Genomic DNA, 26,098 nt, shown 5'->3' on the forward strand with positions numbered 1-26,098 from the left:
AGCACAGTAGTTCATTCTAAAAAACATCATATATATCCTCAGCCTTTTAGGGAATAACCTGTGTTATGACAAAGCCCAACCCATAATAACTCAATTACCTCTGTTTCTGTGCGCACAAAGAGAAAAAAAACACATTAAAAATAAATGCACTGTGCATCATCAACCCACTACAAACATAATCTTATTTCCAAACATCTGTGTGTTCACCCATGTGAACTGCTTTCAGCTGAATAAATCTGCTAAGTGGCTAACTGTGACACAACACAAGAGAGATATGTGTGACACCGTGGTGGCCTGAGCATCACTAATGTAGAAGCGGCGCTCACTTGTCAGTCATGGCTACTTGTTCCAACATGGCAGATCCGGTGTTGCTCTTCCAATTACCAGAGATGGATGTTCGCCTTGAAGAAGAACAGGAAATTGAGCGTTAAATTCTTGCAGACACCCTTCACATGAATAAAGTATAAACACAGGAAATTAAAGGAAGACAGAAGAAGGCAACCTTGAAGCAATGTCAACAGCCTAGGCAGTCAGACAACAAGCACAGATGCAGGTTATCAGGACTGATAAACTAGGCCAGCTACCAAATGTCTTCCTTTTACAGTGAGGTTTACACACAACAGAAAGTATGAAAATAAAGAAAGGGACTGGTCAGTTAAAGGTGGTAAAGTTTGTTCTATTAAAGCAAACGTTTGAGCAAGTGAAGAGACTAGAATTTAGTGTGCATAAACACACACAGTACACATATGCAATATATATATACAGTAAAGAATAGAAACTCTTACATGTACGCTTTGTAGTCAGCGCCGATTTTCTGGACCCTGATGTCGTACTTGGCGTCTACAAATTGCTCTGTAGTGCAGTAGGTCTGAGTGATGGCCACCACACTTGCAATGTCCTGGAAGTCACTCACATTGTCCACTTTGACCTACAGATGAAGAGCACATGTAGGAACATTGTTTATCTACATTTAAATAGTATCTAATTCTGGCTTTTGAGGACATTTCAGACAAAAACAAGTTACATGCTCCAAATATTTTTCCTCTAAAAAAAATGCAATGGAAAATTTCTTCTCTATTAAAATGAAGGTTGTTGCTAAGAGACAGATTAGAAGACTGAGATGAGGCTGGATAATCAAAGTTGCCTGCACTCTTAAAAGCAGGGCACTTGTTACTCAGTCTCTTAAAAAATGTATCATAGTACCTTTTAATGCATTCAATCTATGGAATTATTTAAAAATTGTTTGAAATAGGAGCTTGGAAATTTAATCGTATTTTGTATCATGTATGACTTAGCTTTTCTTTCCATTGGTCATATAGGATAAGGTACACCTTTCTCAAATGCATTGCACTTGACTTGGTCTTTTTAGATGTGGAAACTTGTTGTTTTTGTATTGTCTCTGTGCTGTCTATTGTCTATTTGTGACATCAGGCTTTCCCTTGTATAGTAGTTTGTGGTCTGTGTTTTCTGTGTATTTATATGTTATATGTTGGGACTGCAGATGGAAATTAGCTGTGAGCTAAATCTGGTGCAACCATCTCTTAATTTTCTGCAAATGATTCATGTCATTGCACACGGCCCCTTAGTTAATAAACTAACTAGATAAAATAAACTAAACTATATCCATGACACAGTTATCTTAACATAAGGATACAGTAATTAGCTGGATTGGCTGTGTCCAAAGGTATACAATCATTCTACCAGAACGTATAAATTTCAATAATAAACAAAAACCAAAGTGCAAAAAGAAAAGACAAAAGGATTTCTTTTACACTTGGACAGTGCCATGCTAGCTATTCCCTCTGTTTCCAGTCTTTTTGCTAAACTAAACTAATTATCTGCTGGCTCATACTTCATTCATTTCTGTGCAGCTATAAACAGGTCAAATCTCTGCAGGACAAATGTCCGAAAATGCCACTTGTCTAATCAAAGCCTGAACACTCTACGTCTTGATTGAAGCGTTTTTGCATGTAATTTGTAATATTCATAATTACAGTGTCTATATTCACTCATATCAACAATAGCACAGACCTAATCAAATATCTGGGTCAGCAGAGAGTCCAGAAATGAAACAATGCTATCATGGCCTGTGCAGGAGCCACTGTCCATGTCCTAGAAGACACAGTGGCACAGTCCACCACAGTGAAATCTGTTGTACTTTTCTCACATTATATTCATCATACATTACTGTGCCTTCCTCAAAGTATTCCCATGGGGGACAACAACAAAGCAATACAATAGATTTAAATAGCAGAATTTGCTTCTGCAGTCGACTGCAGCTACAGATTAGATAGAGGAGGGTAAGTGGTGCGTTGGACACTGAGGACCGACAGTAACACAATATCAGATGGAGTTGAGGGGAATGATGTGTGGTGGATCGATGGGGAGTGGAAGAAGGAGAATAAACACTCCAGCTCATTTCACCCAGAAAATATGAACACAGTTGTCAGTCAATAACAACATCATGAGAGAAGAAAAAATGAAGTGAGGGCTGTGCTCAAGAAAAGTTAGATAAGAGGAAAACAAAAGATAGAGAGGACATTCATTAGTGGTGACTAATGAATGTCACTACAAATGACGTGTGGTGGTGCTTAGTGTTGCCACCCAACTCTCTACACACTGATTTTACAGTACACCACTTCCAAAAAGCAATTTGTCAAATGATGCAATGCATCGGCTCCCTTCCAACATGCAGCTACTTTTTTCCTATTGTGTGAATTTGTCTTCAGTTTCAACAAGACGAAAATTTGTCACTGGATCACAGTGAGTGTGTCAGTGTTTTTTAGACATCTTGCAAACTAATTCATTAATCTTCCACATATTTTTTTTTCAATGAATTAACATTACCTTTCCCATTCCAGAGTGGGCATGTCCGATCTTCACCACCACTGGGAAGCCTGGGGATGTTATCTGAAAAGAAATAATCCAGTGTTGAGTTATGATGAACAATATGGAATGACAGCAACAAGACAATGGGAAAAACCCATGACAATATTTATATCTTAAATCAGTTTTTAGTTAGTGTCATACAGACAATTGTGCCAGTCCAATATGGATGTCCAAATTACAATGCTTTGTTTTGGGAACATGATTGTCTGTGCCAAATGTTGTGCCAATACATTGACTGATTAGAAGTTCTGATATATAACAGAATATGGTCTGATGGTGGTAAGGGAATCACCAAAGTGAGTGTGATCCATCCTCATCACCACCATCAATTTCATGGCAATCCATGCAACAGTTGTTGAAATATTATAGTGATATCTCAGTACATAATACATAATGTATAAGCTACATATACACAACCACCAATATACAGGCTGACATACCTGCAATAACCAAGATGATATATATCAATATACTGAATTATTCAATGCTGTAACTGAACAATTGATTAAAAAAATGTGGTGTAACATGCAGTGAGTGTGTAATTTCAAAATGTCTCACTTCATTTTAAATTAGTGATGAAGGATCGCCTTGGCACACGATTGCTACATTTCACACCAACACAGCAACATGCCCAGTCCACAGCTGAGCACAAATCAGCTGCTGCTTTTCTAAATGTTTGCATTTATGACTCAGATTCATGCGCGGATGATCACACAGCCTATATAGAATGACAACATCTGAACTGAACTTTAAAAAGAAAAAAAAGAAAAGAAAAAATCCACAGCTGATTTGATTCTGTAAACCACCGTCACAATTTTCACCACAGTTCTGACTGACTGATTACACCGTCAGCAGCCTATGGGAGGAGAGTGAGGACATCAAAATAGGATAGGAGGATAGAAGAAGAGGCAAAGGATGGTAGTTTTTTTTCTCCTGCGTTGGAGGAGGCTGTCCCTAAATTGTTGAGTACATAAGAGGCTCCCTGTGTGCGACCCTCTCAGCATTCAAGACCAGAGTGTGAGGGGATCCAACTATTGTAAGTTTCTCAGTGTGTTGTCTACAGAGAGGGAGAAAGAAAGAGAGAGAGAGCGAGAGAGAGAGGGAAAGAGAGAAGGAGCAGTGACAGCAGCAGCCTACCCTTCAAGTTATTTGCTCCAGCTTTAATTCCGAGGTGTACTTTAAACTTATGAAAACATTTCTATCCACAGCTGCCTTTCGCCTCGGCAGAGCTCATCTTGCTACTTCCACTCCACTGTCTTATCTGGCCCCCCTCCCTCCCCTCCCTCGCCGACTGCCAGCCTGATTTGCTTCCCAGGGAACTTAACGGGATCAGAAGAGGTTGCCGAGCGTTCTTTCATCGAGTGCTGGAGCAGTCAGAGGCAGCCAGAGTCGTCATGGCCATGTCCCAGGAGCGGAGTGCGTGTCTGGGGCTCTGGGTGCTCCTTTTGCTTGGTGCAGGCATGGAGGAAGTTGTGGAGGGATGTAGCTGCCACCCAGCACACCCACAGCAGCTTTTCTGCAGCGCTGAGATCGGTAAGTTATTGACTGGGATTTGTTTATCTTGTGTTCACTTTTAGAAATTAGAAATAAGCTGCTGCATTTAATAAGAGTAGAAAACTGACTTTAACTTCTTAAGGCTGTGAATGTGACATGCAGGGTGTGTGATTTTAGTAAAATGGGTGAACTGGCTTTCAAACTAAGTGGCTGATGATTTAAATTATTGATCAACTTAATGAGATTTTCTGAGGGGGAACAAATTCTAATCCACAGAGTGAACCTACTACGCCATGAACTAATCAATAAGGTTTCATGGCTGAGCTTTTCTTTACAACTGATTTATTATTGTGGCTTTTTCAAATTACATTAACAGGAAATTTAAGAATAGAAAATAGAAAGCATTAAAATATTAGTGGGGTAGGTGGTTAGGGGAGGAGTTATTTAAATTTTTTTCTTAATTCTTTCTTTCTTCAATTTACACTGTTTTCTTTTTTTTTAAGATTTGAAAAGGGGCATTCTGTTTTATCGATTCTACTTGCTCTCAATCACACAAAAACAAATTAAAAAGCAGTCACCACACAGTGGCCCTGGCCTACTTTCTATCTGTCTGTCTGCCCGGCTGTCTGCCTGTCTCTCTGTCTGACGCCCCCCATCATCCACTTCTTTCTTGTCTAAGCACAGGCCAAAACCAACACGCTGCTCTGACTTTGAGTACTTGGCTCCAGACTGTGGAAAGCTGGAGTATGTGCTTCTGTCAAAGGTTACACTCCAGCAGGGGAGAGCAAGAGAGAGTGAGAGAGGGAAAGTGGAAGAAGACGTTGCCTGTATTTTGTTGTTTTTTAATTGGCTTGCATCTCCCATCAGGTTTAGAGAGGGTCAGCTCCTCCAAAATGCTTTGGAAATGTGTCTCAAAAAATAGTCTAGTATGAAATGGAAGCTGAGACCTGTTTTCAAAAACCCACCCAACACCAAATTAGATCTGGGTTATGGGAACACAATGAGTATGCCTATTTGGGGCAGTGTTTTTAGGACAGAGTTTTACATTTTAAATGTGTCATAGATGACTGAGATGTAAGTATAATGATCCGTTTACTCCACAAATTTGAGGTTTTCAGACGGTCCAGTCTTGCAAAAACCAGGACGAGTTGGTCTGGAACAGACATAAACCAGTTCTCAATCTAGACTTAGTGGACTGTGTTAGGTTGAAATTTATTACCATACTGTTTGGTCGTACAACATTTAGACAAAAATACTGAAAATATGTCTTTGAAACAAACTTATTTTAACATAATATGCATGCTAGTGAATACAACATGTTGAGCCATTTGTTCCTAAGCCTTTTTCCAGTTGAACCACTGGACCCAAACAAAATGTTCCCACTGACTGTTTATCAAACCTGCACCTGAACAGCAATTATCCAATCGTAGCCTTGCAACAGCAACCAGGTAGCTATAGCAGAGTGGACAAGCTTTATATTAGTTAAAGACAAACATTAAAGCAGTGGGAAAAGGCTGTGGTAGAACTATACATTGTACTGTATACTAAAGGTTCGGTGGGTGTTGTATAAACCAGAAACCCAAGAGCAAATGTACAGAATAGATCAACAGTGGGTATCTGTACTAAGTGTCTGTCTGTAACTAATGTATCTTACTAGCTACTGTACAGTAATGACACTAACTGTTACATCAGCAAAAGTACTCTGGTGTCCATTTTGAAAGTTAGACTACTATTAGAGTCCAGTGTGACGTTAATAGCAGCTCTGAACTGATTTGGCTAAGTTATGGCGTTATTGACACATGATCCATATCCTGAAAAAACCTTCCTCTTGTCATGTTGTCATCAAGAAAATATGAACAATAAAGCACTAATCTGATAACCATGGGATAAAGATCTACAAAGAAGAACAAAACAACAATCTCAAAATTCCCCATGTCACGCTCTAATGTACAGTAGGCTAATACTACAGCTAACAGCTTTCTAGCGAACTCTAGCTATTGGCCAGCATGTAGCACTATAAGACATAAATATGATATTTATTTTTGGATGAGGTCATCGAGATTCATTGAAATAATGATGATAAGTTAGCGAGCTACAATAAGATATGCTAACAACAGTTGTCATTCGTTAGCAAAGTCCATGGCCAGCTTTTGTTTACCTCTTTGTGAAATCAGTGTCCAACTGTTTCAAAAGCTGATAACAATTTCAAGTGGTAAATCTGCCACCATTATTATTAATATTTTTATATATAAAATGATGATGTATTATATTTTAAATTGCCCAAGTCCTGTGTGAGAGCTAAAAGTTTGACAGGCGTAGCAAAATTAACTTAGAGGGCAGGGCTTGGAACACGGTCAATTGACCACAAGTTCTTTTGTAATTAGGTCCCATTTCCTCGGGGTCTGCTTGGGGGCTGAGTTTTAAATGTCTGAGTCCTGATTTGGACACAAAAGTCAGTGGTCCCCTTTCAGGTAGGATGCAACTCTCTGGGCCCATGAATGAGAACTAAGGAAAATCCCTCACTTACAATACGTAAGTGCATCTAAGAAAACTTTTCATTTGGTGGCATCTGTGCTCACACTGTCCGGGTTGTTTTCTGAGGATAGACTGGTGGTGGCCTTTAGTTGACCTGACAGTGTTGTCAGAGTCGATGAGCCCTTTGAATAAAGCTGTACATCTGAGTAATATCCCATCTGGACAAACCTTGGACGATTCCCTGGACGTGTTTGTGTATTTGACATTGTGTGTGTGTGTGTGTGTGTGTGTGTGAGTGTGTGTTGGACCGAGGCCAAGCCATGCCAACACAGCCTAATCCATCTCTCTCTCTTTCTTTCCCTCGCTCTCCCTACTTCATTTCCATGTCTATAGGCTTGGTCTAATGGGCTGCATACTAACAATATCAGTGTGAAAGCCCGCTGACAGTCCAGCTTTGTGAGCATGACAAGGGTGCCGATTCATCTGGGAGGGGGGAAGTTACTTACTACATCAGTTCTCATGGTACAAGTTTGCAATATTTCTTTGGTTATGTAGCTTTGAGGCAGATGCACAGCCACTTTCGCTCTGCAGGCATGCGTGTACTTATTCCTGTTTGTTGCACAGCTGCAGCAACTGAAAGGAAAAAGATGTCTAGGTAGGGGGGCGAACATTTCAGAGAATCTGATCTGGGCCGGGACAATCAACACACAACAAACTTTTAATAAAATGAATTTTGTAGTTCAGTTACCTGTAACTTCTACAATAACTGTCATCAAATGCACTAAATGTGCAGAACATGATCCAACAACAATTTTTTTTTTACAGTTTTATCTGGCAGGAACAGACCTTAGTAAACCACTGATCTGCTGTGTTCATTAACTGAAGAAAAAATGACAGTACTATTCTTGGCTAATTGGCTATAGCAACGTCTGTTGCACTGATGTATGGCCAGTGCTCAGACCGCCAACTATTTCATCCTTAGGCAAAGCTCTGTTATGCCTTGGTGTATTACTTACCCTTAATAGGACACATAGACCCATTACTCAGCTCAGTAGGAGAGATTTAAGTGGGGCGACTAATTTAACCTCAGCTACTTTAAGATACGTTTCTTCTTGCCAAAGGACGTGCAGATCAAAGAGCTGAACTGAAGAAGGAGGGCAATAATATGATCGTTGGTACAGTCTAGTATTTCAGTGTATTAAGTGTGACTGAGTTGATGGTGGTGTATTCATGTAAATGTACTGACAGTAAACGTGGTATCACCCTATAAAAAGACCATTAACCAGTGGTGGAAAAAGTTTTAAGATTGTTTTACAGATAATGTTAAAATACTTGACAGTCCTGACTGCAAACTATGTAATTGTTTGACATTGTTGGACATATAAATATTCACACTGTGTTGAGAATTTGATGATGTATAGCACGCACGTGTCTGTACGGTGAACATGAATCTAGTTCACGTTAGATTAGTTAAAGACGGTGAAACAACGAACTTGGCTTTGTCCAGAGGTGAAACAAACAATTGCCTACCAGCTCCTCTAAGCCTCACTGTAAAGCTCTCAATTCAATGTACAGACTGTCATTTCTTTCTTTCTTTCTTTCTTTCTTTTTATTTATTCCAACCAAGGCTAAATTTGACAATATCATGGCACATCATGATCACAACATTTCTTTCATTGGTTGGAAGGGAGCAGGGAGAGGATACATCTAATACCATATCTGTTAGCAAACATGATATGTTTGCTATGTGGTATTAGTCTTTTCTGAAAACTCTTGGCAACAAAGCAAATAAGAATATTTCTTAAAATCTTGCTATTCCTTCAAGAAAACAGCAACAGATGCATTTTCAGTACTGAAACTATTGATTTTATATAAGAGATTGTTAGCCTATATTTTTAATAATACACAGGCTCTTAAGCAGCATTTCATTGTTAGACTCCTGTGCTGCTACTGCCTAAACAAAATATTTGTCATGTTTCATGTGTGTTCAAAAATTAATCTAAACCTGTAGCTCTCAAGTAGCCTCAAGAAGTCAGAAGTGAAATATTTATTTCCATATAAAATTCTCAAAGATAATGTAAAGTAAACCACAAGTTTTAATTAAGTACAGACCACATTAAATAAATGTATCCCCCAGGGCACTAACCAGGTAATTCTTTGTTTTTCTCAAGTCTGTGCTGTTTGTGTGTGTCTGTGTGTGTGCAGGGGACTTTACAGGCAGGTGTGTCCCGATGAGGTCAAGTGTCTTATTGTGTTATGGAAGTGTAACACATTTTATAGTTATCACTGTTTATACTGTAGTGTCTCACATTACAGACTCATGGGCAGTTTTCCTATTTGTCCGTCCATCTGATTTTTAATAGACTCTAGATGGTTTCCTATCCTTTTCAACTTAACAGCACTGTATTAATATACTGTATTATAGGAGAGTCTAACGTTTGCCATGTTCTTTTTGAGCCACAGGCGATGAATCATGCAGTGAAAGAATAGTGTCAATCTAGAGTTATATTGAACAGAAACACAGGACTGTGACCTCTGACATTTGCTACAAAGTCAACGTCCCTGTTGCTGTGGGCGACACAGTGCACTCTGATTAAACTATAACACTATAACAAAAGCTTGCATTAACTTCCTGTCTGTACGTTTGTCTGCTGCTTTGCTTTTCTATCTCCTTACATGTTCAAAAAAAAAGAAAGAAGAGAGTCTCTTTTTCTCCTGAAGCGATTTCACAGAACACGCTGAGCTCCTCCTCCTCTTACCAGCAGACAAAACCGTGGCGTAGTTATGTGACGAGCGAGAAGCAAAAACAAGTGGGTGGTTTGCTTAGCTGTGTGACAGGGTGAGTGCGTTGGGAGGGGTGCTGGGTCACACTTTCTCTCCCCCTCATTAATACTGTAGCTTTTCTCTCTCTTTCATGGCTTTACCGAGGTCAGTCGCTCCACTTCTGCCTCTCTATTTCTCTGTCTTTCTCCATCTTCTCTGGCGAATCACAAGCGACCCTTTTCTCTCTTTAGAGATACAGTGAGAGAGGCAGGAGAGGGTTGATAGGAATATTCCTTAAAGGCGCTTCACTGAAATCACTTGCTAGGTCAAATACTAATCAAGATATTTTTCGTAGATTTCTAAGGAGGTTAAATCAAAAGCAACTGGACTTAGTTATTTGTCTAGGAAATAACTAAGTCCAGTTGCTTTCGATTTAACCTCCTTTGAAATACTATGACCTGGACAAATGAGAATATGCACCGGCTTTTTGTAGATTACATTTATATGGACCTTTAGAATCCATGATTGGCAGTATAAAAACTTTAGTCATCAAAATTTGAATCTTTCTCTGTGTGAAAACTAATATTTCACTGCTGTGCCACTGCTTTTCTGATCCTTACGGCGGCTGTCTGACTGTAAGGTTTCAGGAAAACAGAGACTCAATCTGAAAGACAGCTGTAGCAGTAGGCCCAATCTTAATTATATTTGATGTATTGCGCTACAAGAGTGGTATTAGTTGAAAAGAAATGTTTGACATTGGAATTGATTTGTCAGTTCACATTATGAGTAACGCAGATGTCCAAAAGTGCCGCTTTCATGGCTCTGGTGGAGGGAGAAAAACTGTATCGGTAGCATTGAGGTCTATAATAACATGCTTTGATTTGGCACAGTGTGAGCTGCATGTTGTGGTCTGGATGAATAAAACCTATAATGTTACTAATATTTTGATTATAATGAGTATTTTCTCTCAAAATGACAGGCTGTAAAATTATATGACTTCAGTGTTAGCTTCCTGCCGAGAACCACAGTCCAATTATCCAGCTGCTTTAGCCCTCAGTTTGATTTACAGTATGGGATAAAATAATGCGGAGTGGCAGACATGGTTTGGCTTCAGTTAATTTGGCGTGTGTGTGTGTGTGTGATATGTACTATATACATAAATGTGTGTGTGTCTGTGTGTGTGTGTGTGGAGTCAGTTAATGGGAGTGTGCAAGCAGAGAGCTACTTGTTATTCCATGTGGGTTTTGATTTCGCCTCCAGAGGAGAGGAGGGACACATCCTGTATCACTACTGAGAGGGACTGTTACACTGTCTCTCTGGAGACGTGTGGACTAATCTATCTATCTATCTATCTATCTATCTATCTATCTATCTATCTATCTATCTATCTATCTATCTATCTATCTATCTATCTATCTATCTATCTATCTATCTATCTATCTATGACATGTAAATCACCTTGTGCTCTCTCTCCGCCTTTTCGATTCCTATCTCTTTTTTTTTTCTTTTGTCCTTTTGTTTGCCAGTGATAAGGGCAAAGATCTCCGGAGAGAAGATTGTGTCGCCTAGCAACAGCTCCTCACCTTACATGAAGATGATCCAATATGAAATCAAAATGATCAAGGTGAGATCTCAGGACGGCGGTTACTGGTGCAGACATACATCATTTCTAGCGATTTGACTGCTGTGTACAACTGTGTGGTTTGTGTGCGTATTGTCTGTGTATCATCCTTCTGGGAGAGGAGCAAAGAACAATTCAAACTGGCCGTGCTAACAAGCACTTCAGATCTCCTAATTGTCCATGGATGACGACATCCAAACACAAGAAAAAGTCTTGGTTTGAATGTGTGTCTTCTCTTAATCTTATGGTGTTACAGTAAAAATAAATACAGAGCAGGATTATGAGTCACCCTCAATACAAGTTACAAGCAGTTACTACGTGTCAGAGTTGGTTTCACATCTGTTTGAAGACTGAGGCATTATAGTTCTATCATTATTGGATCTTTCATAGCTTCTTCACGTACGCTGTAAAATAAGTCTATACAGTATCTCCTTTCCTCAAACCAGAACCTCTCACACTCTCTTCTCCATCTATGTCTGTGTTCAGATGTTCAAAGGTTTCGACAAGGCCAAGGACATCCAGTACGTGTACACTCCGGTCTTCTCCTCTCTGTGTGGGGTCAAGCTGGACTCCAACAACAAAGCTGGTTATCTGCTCTCAGGTAGAGTCATGAAATGGTTGAGTTGTACTAACGGTGCTACTTTTTTTTCAGTAACGAGCAACCAAAAAAGTTACTGTTCCCCCGTTATAACACTGTTACAGTCATTGACAATACGTTATATAGGCTACAACACAATAGTTACTTTTCCTGGTAATTAGTTACTTTTGTGATGTAGTAATTCAGTTACTTTTTGGGGAAAGTAACTACTAACTCATTTTAATTTTATTTCATTCTGCTCTATTTTATGATTTTTAAAGTGTAAAGTGTCTTTGAGCATTTGTAAAAGCGCTTACAAATAAAATGTATTATTATTATTATCATTAACAAATTACTTTTTAAAGGGATACACCAACATTTTGTTTCGTGTCTTGCCTCACTCCCGAGTCCATGACCAGCAGATAGACACCATCCTTTCGACTGTGCGTGCAGTAACAAGGGAGATAGAGCTGTATCGCCTGTAATTAGCTTAGCTCAAACACTGGAAGTTTGTAGGTAGTGTTAGCCTGCCTCCTACCCCAGCCGAAATCAACAGTCAAAAGCTGATTTCAAACTCTGTAAATCTACCACTTTATCGACATTTCAAACATTCTTAGGCGAGAAAGTAGCCGTTTAGATCAGCAATGTGTCGTTAATTTGTCTAAATACCAGCTGTTTACAATTTTGTTTGGACGAATTCGGGGCTACTAAAGCTAGCCGTTGTGACCAACGCACTTCCGGTTACTTTCACAAAATAAAACACCCGTTGCTCTTTACATACAGAAGTGCTTTTACTTTTAAAAATAGGAAGCTAACCTACCCTTGATGTAGCTAGCTTGAACCAAACCGTCTTTGCTTGAACCCTCCGTTTTGACCGATCTCGTCCCGTTACCGGCATTTGACCGCTCAAGATGCCTTACTGGAGAGTTTTGTCAGCTCTGAGACGAAGATCGGCCCGCCGGTTTCTGTTTAGAGTTGCTGAAGACTTTCTCTGATGACTTTAGGTGGAGGCAGGCTAACACTACCTATGCACTTCCAGCGTTTGAGCTAAGCTAATTACGGGCAATACGGGCTCTACCTTGTTACTGCACGCACAGTCGAAAGGATGGTGTCTATCTGCTTGTCATGGACTCAGGAGTGAGGCAAGACACGTAAAAAAAAAAAAAAAATGTTGGCGTGTCCCTTTAAAAGGAACGTGCCCAACATTGGTTGTGTCAGTCAGAATAGGAAGCGGCAAGGCCGACATTAAACTATGTGTGTGTGATGTTGTGATGTCATCAAACAGGGAGTATGTGGAGCGATGGGAGGATTTCTATTGGCCAGTGCGATCTGGTCGAGTCCTGGGACAACTTATCACTGTCACAAAAGAAGAATCTCAACTACAGATACCAGATGGGCTGTGAATGCAGAGTGAGTAAGGACTGTTCCTACTCTCTTCATACATATTTATTGTTCTACCACTCATCTGTCTTGTCTGTCCAGTTGCCACCATGAACCCTGACTTGAGCAACAAAGCGAAGCAAAACTGAGCTGTCTCTGACTCTCTGTGCCTCGAAAGATTTTCATACGTCTTAAGACTGTTTTTCAACATTCTGGTAACACTTTGCCTATCTCTATAACACATTATATCCATACTTATAATGAGTTATAATTCAGTTATAACACTGTATAACTATAGGTATAAACACTCATAAATGATCATAATTCTTTATAACAATAATCATAATACATTATAAAGCATTTTATCATGACTTATAAGGTCAGGTATAATACGTTATAATTGTTAGTAACTCGCTGACAATTCCCACATTTATGCATTATAAATATAGTTATAATGTGTTATAATTGGCTTATAAACGTGTATAACTATCATTATAAACACTCATTAATCACATAAGACTTTATAACAATAAGCATAACACATTATAGAGCATTATAACTCTACTATAATACTAAGACCTTTTAAGCCATTATAAAATGCTCTATAATGTCTTATGCTTATTGTTATAAAGCCTTATGATAATTAATGAGTGTTTATAATGATAGTTTTACACATTTATAAGAAAATTATAACACATTATAACTATATTTATAATGCATTATCGATGTGGGCATTGTCAGCGAGTTACTAACAATTATAACCTATTATAATACCTGACCTGATAAAATGCTTTATATTGTGTTATACTTATTATTATAAAGCATTATGATAATTTATGAGTGTTTATAATTATACAGTGCTATAACTGCATTATAACTCATTATAAGTATGGTTATAATGTGTTATAGAGATAGGCACAGAACCAGAATAACTCTACACTTCAGGAAGAAATAATGACACGAGTGGAACAAATAAAATAATAAATGGAAAACTCTTGTCTCCACAGATCAACACATGTTACACAGTGCCGTGTGCATCTACAGGAGAAAACGAGTGCTTGTGGACTGACTGGCTGCTGGATAACAGCCTAAATGGGGAGCAGGCTCGGCAGTACGCCTGCATCCGCCGCTCCGACACAACCTGTAGCTGGTACAGGGGTGGACCTCCGCCCGAGAAAGACTTCCTGGACATGACTGACCCTTGACCTGTGATCTTGACATCGATTTCACACTATCTGAATCCTGCAACGCCTCCAGAAAACAAATAATGCCCTGCTTTGGCTTACGTAGCTCAAATTTGATGTCCAAACTAAAAAAAAAACAAACAAAAAAATATTTTTGAGGGAGCTTAACACACCACTGAGCTTCTGTTAGCAGAGTTTAGGTGGTTGCTAAAGCCTTGCAAGGGGAAGTTTTATAATCTGCAGGGGCTTTCAGCGTTTCTCTGACTCATTTTCTCGCTCTCCACACATTCCACTTCGCTTGCTCTTTTTTCCGCAGAATAAGAATAGCAGCAGATCATCCACTGCAGATTATTCAACCCAGAGTGGATCTTCTTTTTATGCTCTCCGAGGAGCCTGGCAGTAAACGCATAACATTCACAAAAGGGAATAATTTACTGGAGGAAGTATAGGGAACTTGGACAATTACTGCAAACAACAGGGGGAGATAATTGTACACAACCCTGCACTGCAAAGTGTACTTAACAGGCTGTAAACAAATCTTCTGTGCACTCTTTTGTTTTTTGCAGGTAGACTGCAGCACTGCCATCTTTTCTCTTTGACTTTTTACCTTTATAATACTGAATAACAGTCCCATTCAAATCAATGTTCGCTGTACATACGTATATAGGATAAGCCAGCACCACGCAGTCCCCAGTTAACTATATTTTGACAAAATCTGACACAGGAATTGTATATGATGATAATTCTTGTCCCTCTAAATCGTAACAGTTTAAACTCTCAAGTTTCTGAGACTGTAAATATTGTACTTCAGTGAGAATTAACATTTTAAAGGCTAACCCCATCTTGTCTTGTAGCATTTAGAGGTCTTATCTTGTGGTTTTGTGTGTTTAGTTTCCTTGGCTGAACTCTGTACTATTTCCTGTGCCAAAAAAATCTAATCCAGCGCTTTAACAACAGCACTGCCACCTGTAGAGGCAAAGCGCCCCCACACCCACGCCCCCTCCTTGAAGAAAATGACATGACACAAAGTCTAATTCTTTATCTTAACTCCCCAGGAGGAACAGGAAATAGAGTCTCCTCAAGGTTCAAGTTCAGGAGGAAATAGTAAAAACTATGGTGATAAGATGTTAACCAATAAAAAAGAGAAATAACTCTTCGTAAAAGAGCGATAATTAATGATAAAAGTGATATTTTTATAGGCCTTATTTAATATAATGATTCAGCATTAATTTAAAGGACCCAAATCTGAATTGACCCCATATCTTGTTTCTGAATTGCTTCACTGAAGTCATACAGATTAAAATGCATTACCACTTGTTATCCTCATGCATGAACCAATACGTCTAGATCACGTTAGGGTCACATTCGACAACAAAATAGTTTCATTTCATCGGCACAGTACAGTCGTCTTCCTGATACATTTTGCAGTGTGTTAATAATTACATTTTCCATGAAGTGATGCGACCAGAATGCACAATAACTGTATGGCTTTAGTGACGTGCTATAAAACTATTTCATGTTTGTTTTATACTGAACGAATTGTTTGGGTTTGTATTTATGTCTCTGTTTCTGTCTAAATAGAGTTTTCTATTTCCATGTACCAAAAAGGATTGTATATAAAATGTCTCAATGGAATAAAAGTTCACTGACTCTTTTTTTCTTTTTATCAGTATATTAGAAATTAAGACACCGTATTAGTATTTCAAAATCGAAACGCTGCCAGGCGGGTCATGGGAATAACGCTGCCGAATCGCCGTTTATGATCGGAACTATGACGGTATCTGATCTTCTTCGGACCTCTGACTTTCACACTTGATGAATGAAAACATTCTTGGCAAGACGTCCGTCAACACTTCGCTTTCCAAAACTCCTCCTTTAAAGTATATTTGGGGGATTTTTGTCTTTACTTGATAGGATAGTTGAAAGAGACAGGTATGAGGGATTGGTGAGGCAGAGAGAGGGAGAATGATATGCAGCAAAGGGCCACCAGATTCAGGTTTTGAACTGCGGCCGGCTGCAGCAAGGACTGTAGCCTCGGTATATGGGGCACCTGCTCAACCCACTGAGCTATACGGCGCCCCCATGGCATATATTTCTTCACATGCCATACTTCATAAATGCCCTAATGTGTGCATAAGGGCAGAGGAGGTAAAGTGGGTTGTCCACTAACCAGAGAGTTGGTGGTTCAGTCCCTGGCTGCCCCAGTCCACATGTTGAACTGAGCAAGACCCAAAAGCTGCCCCTATCGTTGTGTGAATGACTAATGACCACTTGACATTTCAGTGATATTTACCATAGGCAAGTAAATTACAAAAAGGTTTGTATCATGAGCGAAAAACAAAACTTTTTTTGTTTGTGTTAATACAGTAGAACACTTAAGCCGCGTTTCCACTACATGGTACCGGCTTGACTCGACTCGGCTTTTTTGCGTTTCCATTACGTAAAAGTACCTGGAACCTGGTACCCGATACTATTTTTTTAGTACCTGCTCGACCGCGGTTCCAAAACAGGTGAAGCGGTACTAAAATGTGACGTGTAAACATTGCAGACCGCTGATTGGTCAGAGAGTCGTCACCAGCGGCCGCGGGTCATCAGATATCACCACATTTCATTAAATAAATGTTTTAAAATGAACAAACTATGCAAGTCTGGTCGCTTCTCCGCTGTTTTGCTAGCCCTCCGCCTGGCCATGTGGATTTGTTTACAGCGAAGCGCTCCGAATACGGAGCGGTGGATAACGTTATATAACATATATAATGTTACGACATGTATATTTGTGTAGTCGTAACTGTCAAAAACAAAAGATGACGGGTTACGGAGCACGTTTGTGTCACGGTGCAGCAGAGAGGAGAGCTGGGACACCGGGGCGGCCACCGAGTAACTTACACTAATGTTGCTGGTTTTCAGCCGTGAGACGCCAGGTGAAGTCACAAGTCATGTAGTTAACTATCACAATTACGCCGAAACTTTTTAATGAAGGTTAAAATGTGGCATAGCCACGTGAGAAATCCTGCTTGGTTTCATTTTATTTTGTTAAGCGCCGTCGCTATGACAACTGGCTACTCTAAAAGCAGTACTATCCTGTAATGGAAACGCTCTCTAGAATAGTACCTGGTACCAGAGCAAAGCCGAGTGGAGTCGAGTAACGCCGGTAGTAGAGCTTTAGAAACTTTTAGAGAACATTACCCAGAAATATCAAAAACATCGGTGGAGACATTTGTCTGTGGGAAAACTGATGTTTTGTAAATATGAGTTTGCTGCAGAGTTACAATGTGCAAAAATAAAAGCATCATTCTTACCATGTCTCTGTAGTTGGGATAGAAAGTCTGATCAATGAGAGGGAACTTATCTGAACCCATCTTCTTCTGATTATTGACCAACTGGGAAAACTGGAGGGAAGAAGGAGAACAGAGAGCAAGCAGAAGTCAATTCATTGCAAATTAAACATGTGGACTGAATGAGTGAATGAGCATAAGTACATTATGACATGTATTACACTACTGTATAAGTATATGCATATTATTCATATGGTAATGTTGACTTTCATTGTGATCTCTCAGTAAAGACTGACAACAATGTTCCTTGATTAAATCTAAAACAAACAGCTGCAGGATCCATTAAAACCATCTACAGTCAATAAAACAAACTGTGTGGGTTGTTGCGCTTGTAAATGAGTTTTACTGAGATTGCTTACGGCCCAGGGTTTGTCACAGAGGTTGTAGATGGAGTCCAGAGAGTTGACTGAGGGGACGCCTGCGTACTGCAGGCCGATGATCAAGTTCCTGAAGTCCTCGTTCTGGGCCATGCTGAAAGCATGCTGACGCACCAAGACAAAGTCGGGCCTGAAGGACCTGGTGTGGGAAATGAAATCAAGCTGAATTAAGAATGAACTCATACTTGTTGTTTTACTGTGTTTCATTGGCCCGAGCGTTGCCTGTCTGGTTTAATTTTCACGTTCGGTAAAAACAGACAGCAGATGTTACCGGCCTGTGGATGTGCAGATGATGGAAGTGAAACGTTAGACGCAAGTCATGGTTCAGATTAAAAACCACAAGGTAGAGTATTTGTCTGTGGATGCTGTGGCAACCAGAGACTGGTTACATAAGTCTGGCTGGAACAAAAGTGCCTAAAATTGGACAGTGAAAAAACACAATGCAGTGTTCACGTCTCTCTTCTATGAATAGATTTTCATCTGTGAGGGATTCTGAAGAGGCTCTGTCTTTAAAGTCACATTAGACACTACTTCTTCCTTTTGCTTGGATGCTACACACATGAATTCTATGATAAACACAGAAGAAAGGAAACACAACAAACACGCTGAGACCTCCTTTATGTAAGTGTGTTATTTCACATGAAGTTCTAAAAAATCATAAATGCAGATTAAAGAAACATGTGTTGTATAAAAGCAGTGAAAGCTCTGTTGTTGTTGTTGTTGTTGGTGTTGTTGTTGTTGTAACAGATGCAGCTGCACCAGTGAGCCCTTGATTATATCAGCTGAATAAAAAGCTTTTTTTGTGCACAGTCATGTAGGAAGTGAAACCTGGAAGCTTTAATAAAACTGAGCTGTGCATCTTGAGCAGAATGATTGATGCCCCTTCATGTTTGAGTGCAGAACTCAGCAGGACAATGAGCAGGTGCAGATAGAACTCACTCTCACATAGAATTAGAAAATCATTCATCCCAAATGATGTCCACTTTCTCAATGTATCCTAAATGGCACTAGCAATGAACTGCTCTCAATTTCTTTTCTTTTTTTTCTTTTCTTTCTATTTATTCATTGTATGATTAATTGTGTTTTAACTGTTTCCTTATTTAACTGTGTTTTTAATGAAATATGTATCTCTTTCATGGTGAGCCGAAGACAATTTTCCACGACGGTGGACAATAAAGTTTTATTATTAAAGCAGAAGTAAGTGGTCCGGTCGTTTTCGCTAATGCTGCGTTCCAGGCAGGCTTTTGAAATCGTAAATTACAGCTTCAAGTCACAACTTACGACTTTGTAGCGTTTCAGGCAACCCACTCGTGTTTTTCCGACCTGTTTTACCGGTGAAAGTCACTATAACGGCCACTCGTAACTTCCGACCGGTGAACTCGTACCAGATCGAACTGGTACGACTTCACGGTCGGAAAAATACGAGTTTCCTTGAACGCACCATAACAGTCCTCGTCCCTACGTCGCCACATTCACGGCGTCCCTTGGCTGCACACACAGCCCTGCATGCCGTTCTCTCTCCTCATTGGATAAAAACTGTAGGATACGATAAATGTTTTCTCCTCGGCTCAGAGCAGAGCAGAGTGACTGACAGACCCGTGTTTCAGTCCAAACACTCTATGTAAGTGATTGCTGTCGGAAGATATAACTATTTAAGACTTATATTAACACAAATATATCACTTACTTCTGCTTTAATAATAGTTTTATTGTATTGTATTGTATTGTATTGTATACTGCTAGGCTACAGCAGGGAGGAGAATGGCACATGTCTGAGGGGAGGGGGCTGGGGTTATGGAGATACATTTGTGTCTTTATTATACAATCAAAAAAAGTTGATTTAAACAAAAAAGATATTTTCAATCAAATAATAACTTACTTCAATCAAAAAAAAAACTTTTCAATCAAAGAAACAAAGGGTTCAAACGCAATTCTTTGGGTCTCAAATATATATATTTTGCAGTCATGTGACCTCTCTCTATATATACAGGTTACATATGGGCGGCCATTTTATACCAGCCCTGATGAAGGCCTGTGGCCGCAACGCGTTGGCTTGGTTTTAATTTGTTTGGCCATGCTGCAATAAAGGCTTTTTAAAATCACCTTCCTACTCTGAGTGCCTCAGTTCCCGCTACCACCCAGTATTTGGATCCTCACACTGAAGAGCACCAGAGGTAGAGACAAGAGACAAAGACAATTGATACCCATGCAGCACTCCATGCAAGTTTTTTTGATTGATATAGATTTGGCATTCAAAAACTTTTTTGTAATTAAAAAGTTTTTTTTTTTTTAATTGAAGTGAAGTTTGTTTTGATTGAAAATATATATTTTGTTCAAATCAACTTTTTTTTAAATTGAATAATAAAGACACAAATGTATCTCCATATACTGTAGGGTGGGGTCAACAATACACATGGGATACCATCTGACATGAAGTATGGCATGTCCACGATTGGTCTATAACCTTAACCTGATGGTTATTATTGTCACCATGATGACAAAACTCCTATAACCTCAACAGTCAGCAGTTCCTGTGGATGAACTGTGTCATTAAGTTTTATGTTCAGTTTATACACTTTCTAATGACAATGAGTGTCTTTATCTGTAATGATGTCGATGACTCTGCTCTATTAGAGAGTGAAATCAACCTTTTCTGTTATTGTCTGCCCCCTGTCAGAGGTGGAAAGAGGCGAGGGGAAGAGGGGGGGGGGTAATGTGATTCTCCCACATATTTTGGTCTCCTGGGTAACCTCATCACTGGCAGTTGAGACAATGATGCCGCTGGTGACATGTGTCACAGAGGTTGCTGCGTGTGGTCCCTCCCTGGGACGGCAGCAGAGCTGAGCAGTGATGAGCGCCGCAGTGCAGGGGGAATTCAACAGCTGACAGGAAACGGAGGGGTGGGGGTGAACGTGCAAAAAATGACTAGATAACAATAGATCTAGGTTTGAGGTTTTAAGATCTACTATCATTTTATGAAAAAAAAAAAGCTCAAATTGTGGGTCTCAACAGGAGACTACAAAAGACTACAGGTCTGGTGTTTAGCTCAGTGAAGGGTTGATGGTGATAGAGCATGACTCCTGTTATTTTTTGTTTGCCTTTTTCTGTCTCTGAATTCATGTAGGAGAGAGAGGGAGAGCGAACAAAAGGCCGGGGAGGGCGAAGGGACAGAGACGGAAAACACAGAGTAAGAGAGATGTAGAGCGTGGTGAGGGAGAAGAGACAGACAGAGAGAAAAAACTCTGGCACAGCGTGACCACCACCAGCTCCTGGTGCACCCAGAATACTAATCAGGCACTCCAAGAAACTAAAACAGGCTGCGGTGGGGAGGACGCAGCAATTTATGGGACTATAATCTCTTCATTACTGACAGTAGGCAGCAGAGATCAACATGGTCTCAGCTTAATACCTGGGATCTGTGTTCCCGGCAATGCCACAGTAACTATTTCTTACTTTGCACTTTCCTCTGTTTTCACTGTGAGCTGCATCAGAGCTCATGAAGAAAGCTGAACTTTTATCATGTGATCTGTCATCTTATTTACTTCATTCTTCATCTATTGATCAACCTATTTTTATAATTTAGAGTCAATAAGGAAGGAATAAAGATAGACAGTGATGTCAGCAACACATCCATTTCCAATTATCCTTGAGTGACGTTTCTATTTTTGGTTTCTGTCTTCTGACCTGGGTGAACATGTGTGTGGATGAAAGCTAACCAAGCACTTTTTTCTTTTTTTGGCCAACACATTATAAATATCTTTATACTCTATTTTTGTGTCATAGATAATCCATTGTTGTTCACTGATCATTTTTTTGAGCTGCACTGTTGCTGAGTGATGTTAGCTTACTATGACGTACATTGACGCACTGTAGTTTATTTTGGGTTAATCTCACATTCAGCATCCTGCTGCAGTAAATGCTCACTGGAGCAACCAAAACATATTAATCTACTGCTAAAAATAGTCCAGCGTTGATCATTTTGAGTCACGTTTCTTAAAAACTTCATTACCCAGATAAAGAAAATTCCTGAGTAATAACAATGCATTTGCAACTAATGCATTTGAACTGAGATTTAAAGATTTACCTTTCAAAAAACAAGAAAAAAAGTCGTGAAGCTGATAGGTACAGGCTTGAAAGATGGAAAGTATTAAAACAGACTGTCTTTGCACATGACGTATTGAAAACAATATAACAGGGGGGAAAAAAAACCTTACAAGGTCAAAGGGACGGACACTCCTTTTAGATTTTAAAGGTCTATTGAACTCAATCTGTCAAATGTTATCATGCCCTTACAGTACACGACGGTGTAGGACCTGCATGTAGGCTACATGAGAAAGGCTGAGCATATGGAAGTTAACCATGCGTGCACACATGCACCAAGGAGATTAGCAAATGTTCCAAGAGCACTGCTGAGTCAAAATCAGTGGGAGTCCGTTCGCAGTCACACAACTCAGAATGTACATTTTTATAAATGATGCTAAATGACGTCTCTGCTCTGTGCTAATGCTGCCATTCCCAAACAGGTTAGGAATGGCTGCATCACTTTTGCTGAAGCATCAGTAAAAAATGAGATATTTCCAGACACAGTGAATAATCCCACAGTGCACACAGTTTTATAAGAGGAAGTGTATATTTTGTAGCAACACACTCAGAGCCTTAAAGAGATTACTTCTTCTGTCTTGGTAAAGGGTTTCTTCTGTTTGAAAAATCACGATCTATGAATACAGCCCAATTACAGAGATGTAGATAATTAAAAAACATTTCCAAGTCTGAAGAGTGTGTATCGAACTCAGGCTGGCAGAGAACAAGACAGAGTGATAATTACGTTGTGTAAACTCATTAGTTTTTTCTACAGCGAGCCCATATTTATGTGAGACTTGCGTCTTGACACAACTTGAGAGGAGCTCAGATGACACATGTAGTCTGTCTATGGATGTGATGTTGCCAGGACAGGTGAATGTGAATCTTCCTGTCTACCCCTGTGTGTCAACGTTTCCCTGACCTCGCATTGAGTCAAGGCGGTGGTCACTGCTGAGTGTGTGTGTGTGTGTTTGTGCGCAAGCATGTGTGTGGGTCCCAGCCCGTCATAAAGTGTAATTGCAAGGCAGAGATGCTGATCATCGGGCCGACGCTGCCGTCTTCATTTCCTGTTGGTTTAGTTTCCCGGTGAACGGAGGGAGTTACTGTCTCGCCCAATCACTGCTGCCTTCAGCCGGGACACTGGTGTCTGTGTGGTTTGCGGTGATTGTCTGGTTTACAGTACGTTCACATGTTTGTACGCAGATGCGCTGTGCCAGTTTGAGGGTAATGGTTGCGGGCGTACGCCTCTGCCCTTTTTCCACCAATCACAAGTTTGAGCAAAACAAGTCTATTTACTATTTCCAAGAGCACTCTGAGGTTTTTCTGCCTGATCTCACACAAAAAAAATCTTTGAATCATCACTGACCGATGCACAAATGTTTGAAAATTGATAGGTCTAGTCCATACATGGGCATTTTACGGCCCGCGGGCCAGACCCGGCCCGCATGCCGTCTCAATCCGGCCCGCGAGCCGAAGTGCGAGCCGAACTGGTATTATGACCCGATTGCTTTTATTACGTTGATGCGCACTAATCAGCTGTTTGAAACAGTGACAGCCCTGTTAGAACAGGAGCCTGCACATCGCAGACAGAAAGTAACAACGTAACCTCCTCCAGGTAGAAGACAGTGATGAACGGCTGCTCAGTCTCTTTCTCTATCGGACACCGGAGCTCCGACGGAGGAGGGAGAGCAGCCGCTCTGCTGCAGCTTTTCTCCACAGCGGAGTTTCTGACCACCGCGACCCTGTCAGCGGTAGCCTAGACCGCGGGACCGGGCCGGTGTTTCACAACCCTCCGTCAGCCGAATCATAACTGCTGACGGTTATAAAGCAACATCGCGGCACCTAATTATTATTTCTCAAACACTAAGGTTTAGCAAACTGTGATTAAATCGCTGGGTTTTCTGACGTGATCGACCATATGACTGATTGTAGCCACGTGCGTCTGAAGCCTCCATCCACCAATGGCTACGCTTGTAATCAAATCAGTCTTTTTTTTCATGTTGGTGCTGTTAGGCAGGAGCAAAGGAGTATTGTGTTTCTTCATAAATAAAAGGTTATCTACATACAAATAGAACAGTCTCACTGAATCAGAACTGAAAAGGATCTGAGTGCTTAATTATAATATTCAGGTGTCTGTGAACATTATTAATTGGTGCAGTCATTTATGGTCAGTAAGTTTTGATAAAACAATCTGCCTTGAGTCCATATTTATATCATAATACAGCATGTTTCTTCAGTGATCTGTGATGGATAAAAGTTGAAAATGCGATTACATTGATTGTGGGCTGTCAGCCTATTGTAATGCAATCATTTCCACCAAATATATGTAGTTATATAGGCTAATATATAATTATATATAATTCAGCAATAAATATTTGATGTTTCAATTTGATTTCGAATCGTGTGGCCCTTCACTCACTTTATCGGAGTCAGTGTGGCCCTCTGGAAAAAATAATTGCCCACCCCTGGTCTAGTCTATACTTCTTTAATGAGGACAAATAAACACAAACTAACCTCCAAAGTGGGGCCACATTTGTGAGATGTCATTTCAGGGGTAGGTTTAGGGTCACAAGCTCATATCCAGGTTCATTAATTAAAGGGATAGTTCAACATTTTGGCAAATTGGCCCATTGCCATAATCCCTATAGTCATAGCAGTAGGTTCGCTAACTTTAATTGTCGGTGCAAGCTATTTTTAGAACGGCGGAGCAGAGCTGCTCAGAGCTACGCTACGGAGGCTCACACGCTATGAGATAATAACGGAACTTTATGAGACGTGAGTGTTGTTTTTGAGGTAAATTCATGCAAAACCGCTGATGAGTTTTGTAGACGAGAGCGTTTTGGAGTTGTTGGATTGTGTATTTGATGAGTTTGATGAGGGAAACCAAGAAATCCCATTAGCCTCCGTAGCGTAGCTCTGAGCAGCTCACGGCTCTGCTCCGCCGTTCTAAAAATAGCTTGCACCGACGATTAAAGGTAACGAACCTACTGCTATGACTATAGGGATTATGGCAATGGGCCAATTTGCCAAAATGTTGAACTATCCCTTTAAGGTCTGAAAGTGGATCATGCCAAATAAACTGGAATATTACTGTAATATTCATGTGAGTCCAAAGGAGCGATTATGCTCACACATTTAAAAAAAAAATCAATTTAAAACATATTTGTCCTTTACGGCGTAATTTGAGGCAACAGAAATCCACAGAAAAGGTCATTCAGAGTGCAAATGAATTTTGTAAACTTAATAGTAAATCGACCTCAAAAGCTGGACACTTATTTCCTTGGTACGTTTTTATTGATTAATTTGAGTACATTTTGGCTGTATTTTGGGAGTACACGGTAAATTAGCCCTGAGCACACAACAGCTGAGGTTTAATAACCATGGGGAGCAGGCTGCTCTTATGACTTTTTATGGGGACCAAATGTTCTTGCACAAACAGTAAAATTAATCTCCAAAGCAGGGACACTTTGGTAACGACCCAGCTTTTTTACTGGTGTAGTTCCAGTCGGAGGGTAAGGTAGACGTTATATTTTTATTTTGGTTGTATTTTAGGTTTAATCTCATCACTACAGTAGTTGACAGCAACTAGAGCTGATTGTGCATGTGATTTGTGATTCTCAATAACACACATGAAAAGCTACATTTGCACATGGATGTGCGTGCGTGTGTGTGTGGTGCTGACCTGACCACTTTGGTTCCACCCCTGACAACCTGCATGTCCACATTACAGGTTCCATTTGAATGTGAGACGAGGTTGATCTCTGAGAACTCGGCCTATGAGAGAGGAGAGAAGAGAGAGACACAGGACAGTTTTATTGAGCACAAACCTAGAGTGTTGATATGAAGGCTGAGGAAAATCCCTTTAAATGGTGAACGTTGCATAATCATAAATGTCTATTTGGTGAATTGTTTCTAAAAGAAACC

The 26,098-nt window shown here is 40.0% G+C and overlaps 2 protein-coding genes across 4 annotated transcripts in view; one reads left to right on the top strand and one right to left on the bottom strand.

The window, feature by feature from the left end:
* The window catches only part of syn2b (synapsin IIb), a 91,452-nt gene that overhangs the window by 12,498 nt on the left and 52,856 nt on the right, over window positions 1–26,098 (bottom strand). Inside the window, exons 3-8 of the mRNA XM_085777522.1 lie at window positions 25,857–25,948; window positions 18,078–18,234; window positions 17,683–17,772; window positions 2,848–2,910; window positions 786–928; window positions 327–401 (exon numbers count right to left, since the gene is read on the bottom strand). Of these exons, the coding sequence (XP_085633648.1) occupies window positions 327–401; window positions 786–928; window positions 2,848–2,910; window positions 17,683–17,772; window positions 18,078–18,234; window positions 25,857–25,948 (620 nt within the window). The remainder of the gene's footprint in view (window positions 1–326; window positions 402–785; window positions 929–2,847; window positions 2,911–17,682; window positions 17,773–18,077; window positions 18,235–25,856; window positions 25,949–26,098) is intronic.
* Window positions 3,791–14,467, top strand: LOC146987983 (metalloproteinase inhibitor 4-like). Of its 3 annotated transcripts, none has more exons than XM_085777523.1 (6): window positions 3,791–3,925; window positions 4,098–4,422; window positions 11,148–11,245; window positions 11,729–11,843; window positions 13,105–13,229; window positions 14,207–14,467. In XM_085777523.1, exons 2-6 carry the CDS (start codon window positions 4,284–4,286, stop codon window positions 14,402–14,404), a joined length of 675 nt encoding a protein of 224 aa, XP_085633649.1. In that variant the 5' UTR covers window positions 3,791–3,925; window positions 4,098–4,283; the 3' UTR covers window positions 14,405–14,467. The 3 variants fall into 3 exon arrangements, with proteins under 3 accessions (XP_085633649.1, XP_085633650.1, XP_085633651.1); XM_085777524.1 differs by having other exon boundaries at window positions 3,823–3,925; window positions 4,205–4,422; XM_085777525.1 differs by lacking the exon at window positions 3,791–3,925 and adding an exon at window positions 4,042–4,060 and having other exon boundaries at window positions 4,205–4,422.

Source organism: Trachurus japonicus, chromosome 5 (assembly GCF_045865225.1).
Source record: "Trachurus japonicus isolate A0001 chromosome 5, Traja_1.0".
NCBI lineage: Eukaryota > Metazoa > Chordata > Actinopteri > Carangiformes > Carangidae > Trachurus > Trachurus japonicus.

Bases quoted from the DNA above. Each gene is read 5' to 3' on its own strand.
- LOC146987983 (XM_085777523.1), top strand. From the start codon at position 4,284: ATGGCCATGTCCCAGGAGCGGAGTGCGTGTCTGGGGCTCTGGGTGCTC. The intron at 11,246-11,728 runs GTGAGATCTCAG...GTCTGTGTTCAG, and splicing joins ATGAAATCAAAATGATCAAG to ATGTTCAAAGGTTTCGACAA. The intron at 13,230-14,206 runs GTGAGTAAGGAC...TTGTCTCCACAG, and splicing joins AGATGGGCTGTGAATGCAGA to ATCAACACATGTTACACAGT.